Source organism: Elgaria multicarinata, chromosome 8 (assembly GCF_023053635.1).
Source record: "Elgaria multicarinata webbii isolate HBS135686 ecotype San Diego chromosome 8, rElgMul1.1.pri, whole genome shotgun sequence".
Lineage (NCBI taxonomy): Eukaryota > Metazoa > Chordata > Lepidosauria > Squamata > Anguidae > Elgaria > Elgaria multicarinata.
In genome coordinates this window covers 30166210-30178097 of record NC_086178.1, presented here as the reverse complement: position 1 = coordinate 30178097, position 11888 = coordinate 30166210, and the positions used below count along the sequence as shown (strand labels likewise).

General features: G+C 44.9%; 1 protein-coding gene across 1 annotated transcript in view; it reads left to right on the top strand.

The window, feature by feature from the left end:
* Positions 1-4330: 4330 nt before the first annotated feature.
* KCNAB1 (potassium voltage-gated channel subfamily A regulatory beta subunit 1) overlaps positions 4331-11888 on the top strand; it is a 196397-nt gene continuing 188839 nt past the window's right edge. Inside the window, exon 1 of the mRNA XM_063131470.1 lies at positions 4331-5135. Within this exon, the coding sequence (XP_062987540.1) occupies positions 4915-5135 (221 nt within the window). The 5' untranslated portion in view covers positions 4331-4914. The remainder of the gene's footprint in view (positions 5136-11888) is intronic.

Genomic DNA, 11888 nt, shown 5'->3' with positions numbered 1-11888 from the left:
AGACATTTTTTGAGAAGCCCCCTCAACCCCACCCCGTATTTCAAGCAGTAAGATTTCAGTGCCCTGAACAGCTTCTTGATATTCTGTCATGGACATCAGGAAAAACTTCCTGACTGTTAGAGCAGTACGACAATGGAATCAGTTGCCTGGTGAGGTCTTAGGCTCTCCCACACTAGAGGCCTTCACAACCATCTGTCAGGGATGCTTTAGGGTGGATCCCTGCATTGAGCAGGGGGTTGGACTTGATGGCCTTGTAGGCCCCTTCCAACTCTGCTATTCTATGATTCTATGACTAGGAGAGGCAGAATTAATTATACAAAATGCAAATTTGGACTTCCTTTTGAAGGGAAAAGCAGGGTACAAATAAAATTTGATGATGCAAGCTGCTTGTGATTTGCACAATGAAGAGGTTGTAGAATTCATGTTGGGTTTTTCCTGGCACAGAATTTTTTCTAAATTCAAAAATTTCACCAGCACTACTTGTTATAACCTTAAGGACTAGAAACTTGCTTTTAAAAAGTTACTTTGGTATAACATTATGATTTAAAAAGAGAGAGAGAGAGCGCTATGTACAGTGTCATTTGCTTGTTCTGAAATGTTCCAAGTGGCTGCTTCGTAACATTCACCCTGGCCTCCAAAACGTAAGTCCATGTTCCCTCTGGTGCTTGTCAGCATGCCTCCCCGCTCAAAAATCCTGCTGCTTAATCCTGCCATCCTTCAATGCTCAATAAGCCCCTTGCCTTTACCCCTTTTCACAGCCTTCCCCTGCAATTATCGGATCAGGCTTGCCAGCAAAAAGCCACCTCCTCGGGCATTACGTCCTTCTTTCAGGAGCTTCTTTGCTGCATTGCTGGATGAGTGACGGTATCAGAGGTGTTTCGTTGGCTAGCTAGCCATTTCCTATCTTTAAGTTAGTATAGCGCAGCAGTCACAAATCCTTTTCTGAACTCATTGCCATTGCAAAACTTCCAGCCGTCTTTGAGATTTTACATACGGCCCCTTTAGAAAGTCCTTGGATAATCTTTCCCACACCCCAGGAAAAATGCCCCTTCCATTGGTAGTTGCAGCTCTGACACGGCGTGCCATTGAGGGGCATCTTCTCCCTCCTACGCATTTATTTTGGGTACTTCAGTTGTGATGAAACAAAGTCAGAGCTGGCCGTACTCCAGACTCCTGGGGGATGTATTTTGTTTGTGACATGTGAATCCAAGCAAGCCGGAGATTGGCTTCTTAGGGGGGCAACAGAGCTGATGCTGTCCTTTGAAAGAGCAAGGACAGCCATTCCTTCACTGCTGAATACATGCATCCTTCAGTGCTTGTTGGATTTGTACATAACAAAGTTGGTGCACCAAAAAAACAGGAAAAATCTATGTTGGTGGAAAAAACCAAATCCAAACCCCCACGATCAGCCAACACTTTTAGTAGGGCCAAACAAAACAACACAAAATAGTGAGCAAGCCTTCGTGTTCCCAAGAAATCCTGATCAGGGTGGATGTTAAACAAAACAAAACAGAGGGGGGCGTCCACAGAGAAGCTCACCTGGCACGTACCTCAATAATCTCTTGACCACAGGAGAAGAAATGTTTATTCTCCCAAAGCTTTGAAATCTCACATTAACATCATTTCATTGTCATTCTCTACTGGAAATGGGTTTTATTTTTAGTGAATTGTTTCAGCTCTTTTATATGATTGGTTGATGTTTACTTGTGCTGGTATTTGTTTCTCCCCTGTAGCCAGGGTGGGGCAAATTGGTGCAGCATCTCATGCCTCTCTGGACATTTATTTAAAACATTTTTATTCTCTTCTCAAACTCTGGAAGCCGTCCATGAGATAAAAGGATAGAAGTGACAAGTCCGACTTCGTTCAAGAAACGCTAGCAGCAAGATGTTCACCAAAGAACTCAACAGTCAGCAATCAAACGCTCTTCAGAATGGGGCTGTCTCAAAAGAGAAGAAGAACTGGGCCTAATCTCACCAGGACATTCATTCCCCAGCCCTCCCGGAAAGGGCACTGAAGGTCAGGCTCCTCGCTGAAGATGTTCTCTCTTCACACAAGGAAGGTTCACGGAGCACAGCCCAATTCACCAAATACAAATGGTGGCCAGGATCATACAGGGGGCGGCTTCTTCTGAAAAGAATTTTGGGCAGCTCTAAAACTTGCTCACAAGGTTTACCAGCACTCAGCAACACTGCTAGAAAATGGAATTCCCTACTGGTATTCTATCACTTTAATCAGATACTAGGCCAGCTCTGTAGCCAGGCTGGGGCAAATGGGTACACCCCCACCCCCACTCACCACAGCTGTGCTTCATCCCTACCCCAGGATTTATTTATTTATTTATTGACAGTGGGGGGATTGTCTTTTTAATTTGTGACATGACAGACAATGACACCCTCCATTTAAAGAATGACAGCTCATTTTAAGAACAGGAGCAATTTAAGAATAGGACACTCTGAAAAATTCAGGGAATAAGGCACGGTGAGTGCACAACGAAAGCTTGATCCGGAACGGAAAATCTGCTTGCTCAAGACTTTCCCTGACTGAGGATGGATTTTTCATGATCACGATCACCCTATAATGATCTAAGTGATCCAGAAAAAAACAGCCTCCCTTCCAAAAAAATAAGTAAAAAATGCCCCATCTAGCAATGTGACTTCTCCACCTAACAAGGTAGGGGACTACAGGGCTGATTTGTTTTATCTCTTTATGCTGGATTTGGATATTGTTGTTGATTGTAGGGGTGGGGAACCACCAGCCAACGGGCCTAATCCAGTTTAGAGAGATTTCCTATCTGGCCCACAGAGGCTTAGGCTCTTTCCGCAAGCCCTGCCCCCTCCCCAGGAGCTGAGCAGGAGTTTGGGAAGGCTAGTGGGGAGAGGAATCCCTACCATGATCTCCTATCATTAAGACTTGATGATCTCATTGGTCCAGTCCACCACTGGGCCAAAACCTCTCTCAATGTTCTCTCCTTGTTTCTTCCCCCTTCTCCCTCCAGGACCAAAATTTACCATCAACCCATCCACTTTTTAAAATGGTGCACATCTGAGCTGCACTGCTTTAACTCATCTTGCTGCCAACTGAGCAGAATATATTATTGTGGTCCTCTTTTCAGGACTGTTTGGCTCTCAGCCCGAACTGAACACAGCAGCCTACCAGAGTGCCCTGTGCATTGCGAAGCTGTTTCTGGAATACTGCAGCTGAAGGTCCAGGGCCGGGGGCACACTGTCCAGGAACTGCTTGTACAGGTCACAGGTCACTCGGAGACCTGTGATTTTATCTTCTGTTACTGGGGTGCTGGAATCCAGAGCCACCCTTGTCACCAACTTCAGCAAATGTTTTGAGCGGCCAGGACTAGAGGAAGCACCATTTCCCTATATTAGCACATCTCAAAAATCTCATGGGCAAAACAAATCTGAGAATGCCCCTGAATGTTGAGCCATGTGCCCAAACACCTTTTTCCGAAACGTGGCCCATTCTCGAAAATCTGCTCAGCGCTGATTCACAACCGCTGGGAATGAAGATGCTTCAAATGGGTGCAGGTGGGGGTGCTTCAACTATTGGCATGCGCTGGAAGGCCCTCTTCACACACCACAGCAAGCATTTGGGCTTCGGTTCTTTTGGTGGCGGGGGGGATTTTGTGAGCATTTGCAACGATATGCTGAAGGCTTAAGCCCGAGTGTGGCAGCAGCTGCGTGTGAGCCTCAGGAAGCCAGCACATGCCAAGTTTCTGAACGCTTTCGCCCCACAGCTGCCATGTGCTCAACCGTCACGCAAATCGGTGCTCGTTCACCACCTTTGTCCCAATCCTTAGGGATAATCTGGTTTGGCAGCAAGGGGCAAGATTTAGATCAAAGGGCACGCATGGGGTATCTATTTTAGCCGGGAACGTGTGCATTCCGAAAAGAGATTAACCCTGGCGCTACTGGCAGCATGCATGCTGAAGGCGAGGTCTTAGCCTGCCAGGCGTGTGGGATTAATGAGTTAATTCAGCGGCATGCAGCCGAATAGTAATTCTCTCTCCTCCCTCCCACACCACAGCTAGACGTTGCCACGCTTTTGCATCCCTTTGCTCAGTCGGCACGAGAGGGGCTCGCGTGGCCATTCAGCAGTGCCGCCAGTTATCCGGGCAGCCCTGCATCCCCCTGAAAGTGCCTGTGGATTTACACTGCACACAAAGGAAGCAAAGCCAGCCGCCTTCTCACGCTTTCGGCAGGCTTCTTAAAGGAGCGGTGCACGTCCAACCGACACAGCTGCAGCACCGGTCTCAGTGCAGAGCCTCCGTTTCACCTCCACCAACAGGCATTGGAGCTGTTAGGGGCAGCGAAGATCCTGATGAGTCGTAGCATTTTGCAGGGGCTGACAAAGGCTAGATGGATCTCCTTGGTCTTCTGAGACTTGTCTGCAATTAGATGTTCCTCCGGCTCCCCAGCTTTGCATGATCAGCATTTCATGGTCCAGAGGGTGTTCAAGACGCATCGTGCAGTATGCCTGCATTGATTTAAATCCAGCAACCAGAGGCAAGCCAGCATTAAGACGGAGCCGATGCTGCTGTTTGGGGTTAACCGCAAAGATGCAGGCTTGATATTTCTGAAAACCATGGACCAAACGGAGGGGTCTATCTAAGCACTGGGGGGTGGGGGTGGGGATTCTTTGCAAAGGAAAAACACACACATAAATCTGAGCAGCACATTGCATTGCTTTTGCAAGTTCCACGCTTTGTCTGCCTCCTTGTATTTCCGAGAGAATCTCGCTCGCCTCTCTCCAGCATCAGATCCAGGCACTTTAGTTGGAGCGCACCTTGGAAGTCTCCTAGAGCTGCACTAGGGGCTGACAGCTTCACCGCAGACCGCGTCTCCCACCCAAAGGAAGTTCTGCCTCTTTCTCTTCTGTAAAGGAAGGCTTGGCAAGAGAGAAATGCAAGTCTCCATAGCATGCACAGAGCATAACCTCAAGAATCGGAATGGGGAAGACAGACTTATCAGCAAACAGAACACCACGACCCCAAATGCGGTCAACGCAGCCCGGGCGAAATTCCGGACCGTGGCGATTATCGCTCGCAGTTTGGGAACCTTTACTCCTCAGCACCATATTTCTTTAAAAGAGTCCACTGCAAAGCAGACTGGCATGAAATATAGGTATGGGCAAGCTATTTATTCTTCATACTGTTTCAGTGTCTTCCCCGCCCCTTTACCTGTGAACGAACATCTGCTAACATAGCTCACCTTTGCCAAAAACAAAGGAACAAAGAATAGAGATTCTAGAATCCTTTCCTAGAAATGGAATCATCAAGGAAAGTTTGAAGGCTTTAGAAAGTAACCAGTACTAAAGTGCAGATCTTTCTCACTGTCACTTATATTTGGTGTTCTAGGTTTGGGTCTTCATTGGAATGTTATTGTATAAGCATCCATTTGAGTGGTGTTGTAGGGAAGGGTTGATGTGGATCTAGTTGTATTTAGGACTTTGAATTAATGAATGGCACTCTAGGCTCTGCTTGGGAGAAAGTTTGCCTCTCAAGGCACCTGCTGGGAAGTACAAAAAGCATCATCTGTTAAACTAGTGAGATGCTCTTTCATATTCTAATTAACACTGCCTAAGGGCAGGGAGAAGTTTGCTAAAAGTGAAATGCAATGTGGAATCTAGGCAAAGTAATAGGCATGTTCCTAGAAAATATCATTTGTTAAACTGTTTCCTCCCGTAAGGAAGAGAGTGAAAGGATGACCGTTGCTACTATCTTAAATTTGCAGACTGAACATTTAACTCAAAGGATTTATTAAGAGGATTTTTTGCTGGACAAATCAATCAGTGGCAATTAATCTCATGCGTTTAATTTCTGAATGCACTCTTTCTAGCACACAGTTAGAAACCTTGTTCATTTGATGTCAGACTGGCTTGTCCTCAAAAAGAGGAGATGGCAACAGCAATGGTCTGGCACCCTCTTATGAGCAAAAGTTGTGACTGAGTCAGCAAATACTGTATTGCAGTAATGTAGTGGATACTGTTGGATCTGGGACCCAAGAGACATGGGTTTAAATTCCAGGAGTCATTGAGTGACTTTAGGAAAGTTATTCTTATAGTTCAATCTTTGGCATGTTTGCTCAGAACGAAATCATAAGAACATAAGAAAATAAGAACTGCCATGCTGGAATGGTGCAACAGCACCCTCCTACCCACGTCCCCCAGCAATTGGGACATATTGGTTTACTGCCTCTGACACTGGAGGTAGCACATAGCAATCAGGGCTGGTAGCGATCGATAGTCTTCTCCTCCAGGAATTTGTCCAACCCCTTTTTAAAGCCATCCAAATTGGTGGCCATCACTACATCTTGTGGTAGTGAATCCCATAATTTAACTATGAGCTGTGTGCCTAATTGGGAGCAAGGCCCCCACTGAGTTCTGGGGCCTTATTCCCAGTTAGATATGCATGGTATTGCAACTGTAGTCTCTGTTAACTAGCAGTTATGGATAACAACCACAGACGATGGTTATTGTTGAGGCGGAGCAAGATAAAGTTGGTGAAGGCATTTTCCTTCTTAGAAACATTGCAGTAGTTAGCAGGTTTTCAATGGGTAGCAAATTTTAAGACAGCACGGAGGTGCCATCAAAGTTTCAAGCCACTTTTAGCTTTTAAGAGGTTGATGACTGATCAAGCAGTCTGTGTCTTAGAGGGAACACTCTTTGTGGTAAGTGTCTCTGTGTGTGTTTCCCCAATTCAGACCACCTGGAAACAGATTTGGATCAGACACACTTTGCATCCTGAAATCTATACTTGACATGGCATCAGGAAGAACTTCCTGACTGTTAGAGCAGTACGACAATGGAACCAATTACTTAGGGAGGTTGTGGGCTCTCCCACACTAGATGCATTCAAGAGGCAGCTGGACAACCATCTGTCAGCGAGGCTTTAATGCGGTTTCCTGCACTGAGCAAGGGGTTGGACTCGATGGCTTTATGGGCCCCTTCCCCAACTCTACTATTCTATGATCCTATGATAACAGTGCAATTCTAATCCTGATGCACAGCGAAAGCATGGGGTTTCCGATGGCTGGGCCCGCTCCTTACTCTCTGTCTGGGTGGACAGCGATCAATCAGGGGTTGCCAGCCACACCTCTGTATCAACAATGGAGTGAGGTTAGACAGCGGAAAGGCCGTGTTCACCTCTCTCCATCCTGAAAAGTTGGGGTAAGTCCCCAACTTTTAAAATGCAGAGCTTCACTGGAAAGCCCCATGATGGCTTCAAGGTGGCTGCTGAGTTTGGCTTGGATGCTGAATTAGGTACGTTTAGATTCTACTTCAAAAACAAACTTGTCCATGCTATAAGTTTAGGGAAGGTAAGAAAAGAAAAATCTCAGGAATTTCCTGAAAGTTTTCTTTCCCCACAAAAGCGGCTTCCATTTTTCTGCCTCATTCTCTGGGCAGTTAATTTACTTTGAATGTGTGTTGGTGGAGTTTTTGACCTTAACTTATCACTGTGAGGTGGCTGAGGGTACTGACTGTATTTTTCTTTCTATTACAATTCTCACCACTGCTCTGCAGTGTCTCCCAGGCTGCCTGGTCTGAAAGCGCCCTATGGGTGGGATAAAATTCCATGATGCCTTCCCCTGGGCAGGAACTGCAGGAAGCCAAGGAGGCTGCAGGCTGTCAGAGAGATGATTGTACAATGAAAGCCAGGACACTCACACACACTCCTCAGCCATCTCATAAGTAAGGAAAGCACAGGAAGCCTGAACCAAACCCATGAGAATTTCTCTGAAATTTTTTCTCCTTTGAATTTCTTTTCAAAAGCAATTTCTTTCTTTCTTTTTTATCAAACTGAATGAGAATGGTCTTAATTTTTGTAGGATAAATTTTCAGCGCAGCGCTAGCTTTTATTCATCTAGGGCTGTTTTCATCCTTTGCCATCAAATAGTCAAGAAAAAGAAGAAAAATATAGCCACTGTGATTGTGAGTATAGTGAGTGCTTTAAAAGAGTAACCGGTAACTTATTGTGGTTTTTTCCCCAGATCGCTTTCAGTTATCTCTTCATTCCACCCTTTAGCAAGAAGTACCCAGTCCTGCTCTACTCACCATAACAACTGCAGGATAAACAAAATCTTATTTCTTACTGCAGGCAAACAAACATGCTTTTTTATTGCTCACTGGGTAGGGAACACAATGAAACTGAAACTGAAAAGCAGAGCAAAGAAAAGTCCAAGGGGTGGAGTCTAATTCTAGCCTACAAAAAGAAAAGTTCTAAGATTTAACTCTTCAAGGGCTATGTTGCTGTACAGGCTGGGTTTTTTCTGGATCACTTAAGTAATTATATAGGTGATTGTGATCATGAACGCAGCACCATGGCTGTTTTCAGGAGCTGCCCCCCTTTCAGTGTGCAACTCCTTTGCAGAGGGAACTGCACTGGCTGCCTATTCGCTGCTGGGGCAGGTTTAAGGTTTTGGTACTAGTGTACAAAGCCCTAAACAACTTGGGACCAGGACACCTGAGAGAGCGCCTTCTCCCTTACCAACCTGCCTGGTCACTGAGGTCATCCGAAGGCATGATCCTGGTGGTTCCACATGGACCTATGGCCCGATTGAAGTCCACCAGGAGGAGAGCCTTCAGCGTGGTGGCCCTCTTTCTGTGGAACTCCTTGTCCAATGTCCAACTCCTTGTCCAAGCAGGTGCTAATGTTGTATTGTTTCTGGTGCCTTCTGAAAACAGCTCTATTCCAGGAAGCATTCCTTTACTGACAGCCACGGTTTTTATTGGTGTTCTGTGCTGTTGTTGTTTTAAAGTATAATTTTAATGGTGTTTTGTTTTGTATCTTTTACTGTTTAAATTCTTATGTTCACCACTCCAGAATCTGTTTCAGATATGGAGCTGTATTCTGTGAATGAATGAATGAAAAATTCACCCTCAGTCAGGGAAAGTCTTCAGTGAGCAGATTTTCTTTTCTAGATGAAGTTTTTGTTGTGTGCTTGATGTGCCTTATTCTCTGAATTTTTCAGATGGCCCAATTCCTAAATTGCTTCTGTTCTTAAACAAGCTGTCATTCTTTAAATGGAAGCTGTCATTGTCTCTTATGTCACAAATTAAAATGACAATTTTTTAAAAAAATCCCTGGGGAGAGGGGGCAAGCAGAGTTCTGGGAAGGGGGTATATGCACCCATTTGCCCCAGCCTGGCTACAGGGCTGGCCTAGCGTCTCAGTAAAGGGATAGAATACCAATCATGAATTCCATTTTCTAGCACTGTTCCTGAGCACTGGAGGATAGCACGTTTTAGAGCTGTCCAAAATTATTTTCAGGAGAAACCGTTCCCTGTATGATCCTGGCCACCATTTGAATTTGGCGAATTGGGCTGTGCTCCATGAACCTTCCTTGTGTGAAGAGAGTACATCTTCAGCGAGGAGCCTGACCTTCAGTGCTCTTGATGGGGGGCTGGGGAATGAATTTCCTGGTGAGATTAGGCACGGTTCTTCTTCCCTTTTGAGACACAGCCCCATTCTGAAGAGCGTTTGATTGCTGTTGAGTTCTTTGGTGAACTTCTTGCTGCTAGAGTTTCTTGAACTAAGTCAGACTTGTCACTTCTATCCTTTTATCTCATAGACTGCTTCCAAATTTTGAGAAAATTGTGAAAATGTTGTAAATAAATTTCCAGGGAGGCATGAGATTATGCAGACAGAGGACGGGTTGGTTTACAGTGCTGCTACTAGACCTTTGGTATGGCCTTTGTTTCAATAAATGTGTCCTGTATTTGTCATGGCCTTTGGCTAGCACAATAAACTGATGATGATTATGATGATGATGATGATAAATGTGTCCTTTGTATATTGTTCCATAACCAGATTGCATAGGCTGATTGTGGGGCTGGTGTCAAGGGTAGGCATGTTTGGAAACCTGCCAAAAGCCCACACCCCAGCAGGAGCCCACTGCCAAGAACCATCCAGGATGTCCTCCTCTTCTTCACCATTGCAAGCTGCTTGTTCACCTGCCTCTCACTTTGGCCCAGACAATGGGGTTGGTGAGAAGGAGCAGCAGTAGATGCCACTGCCTGCATGATCCCCAGTTCTCTGCCTATGAAACAAGTAAATGGAAGCAATAACACCGAAAAGGGTTGAGGAGCAATAGCAACTAGTGACAATGGTGGTGAGAAGGTAGACTCATTGAGGGAGGGGCTTGACCAATGGCCCTTAGACAGATGAATCTGACTTTGGCTGATGCCAGTGTAACTTGGGAGCTGAGTGCACTTGAGGAATCTCCCCCATGACTTTCATATAAAACATTCCTGCAATTGTTGGCCATCTTGGGACATCCTTCCCTATCACTGAATTCACATACAGCTACTTAGTAAACTGAGGATTTAATCATTGCATGTGTTTGTTTGTTTTATAGCATGCAGCATCACAATCAGTGTTATACAGTGGCAAGCGTCTGATATTAAACTTGTAGTAATCATAATAACATATTGTCAGGCTTGAGTGGATAATAAACAAAAGTATTGGCTGATCTTTCCAAAGACCAATTTCTTTGGGCTTCAAATGCATTGATGATAACTGCATTACTCCAGCTCTAACAGACAGTGATATAACATTTGCTCTTTGAAGGTCGTATCTGATTATTTTGCCATCGCCTCCCACATATTCCCAATACCTGGGGATAAATTCTTTGATTCTTATTTAGAGTAAATTGACATTGATTAGGAGCTTAGAATCCAGTCAGTAAATAAGGAGTCTGTACTGATATTATTTTCTGCCCATCCTTTTCTACTGCTTGTGCTTACACCCCAAATGGACAGAATTACTATAATTTAAACCTCTTTTATTCGATGCTCTTTAGCTGGATCTAGATTTGTATGGCGAAACTCTCAACTCCCAAGTGTGTCTGTTGAGGACATCTTTGCAAATGCAGTTGCCTATTTCTTCTGACAAGCCACTCTTCCAGTTTGGCAGTAGACAGTCCAGTGGACTGATAGCACAAGGCTGATTTGTATGTTCATGAAAAGTAATTAAGTTGAATACCCTTTAGCAGGGTATGGCTTTCTCAATAAGGAAATGGCTTTCTCAATAAGGTGGGAAGTTGAGAGACAGAACCACTCGGATCGTGAAAGAACATGTCCACTTGAATCTAATTTAGGGGATGAAATGTACAGTTTCTTAATACCCAAGGGATACATGAGTGGCATGCCTTTAGCCCATGCTAAACCTTTCAGGAGACCAGATGGCTGACAAGAATCAACATGGACGATGCACAGGACTGTGTGGAAAGCCAGTGTCATGCAATGGTTAGAGTACTGGACTGAGATCTAGGTTCCCAGCTCAGGCACACATCGTCTGACTTGGGCCACTTACTATCTTTTAGCATAACCTGTATCAAGGGTGCACGACCCATGGGCTGCATGTGCTCTTGGTGTGGCCCATGGGCAGGGATGGGAAATGTAAACTTCTCCACATGCATAGGTGTGCACAGGGTGTGTGCTGGGGGTGCCCAGGCACACCCTAATGTCTCAAGTAATAAGCCCCAAATTAAGGGGGCCATTGAGTAGGGATCTAGAAGGGGATCCAGATGCAATGGGAATGGCCCTCCAGCTGCTCTGCTGCCATGCAGAAGAACCGCTCCCTCCAAGAGAGTGTGATTGCTCCTGGTAGCAGGAATGAAAAGGAATTGCTCTGCTGGGAGTCTCTCTGCCTGGAGTGGGGTCCTTTATGATTGAGTATTTATTTATTTATTTATTTATTTATTTATTTATTTATTTATTTAAAATAGTTATATCTCGCCCTATATCACTAAGATCTCAGGGCGGCGTACAGATAAAAACATACAGTATAAAACAATAAATATACACAGTTAAAAACAAATTAAACAATGATCCAAGTTAAATCAATATATAATTTAAAAGCAATGGATACAGTTAAAG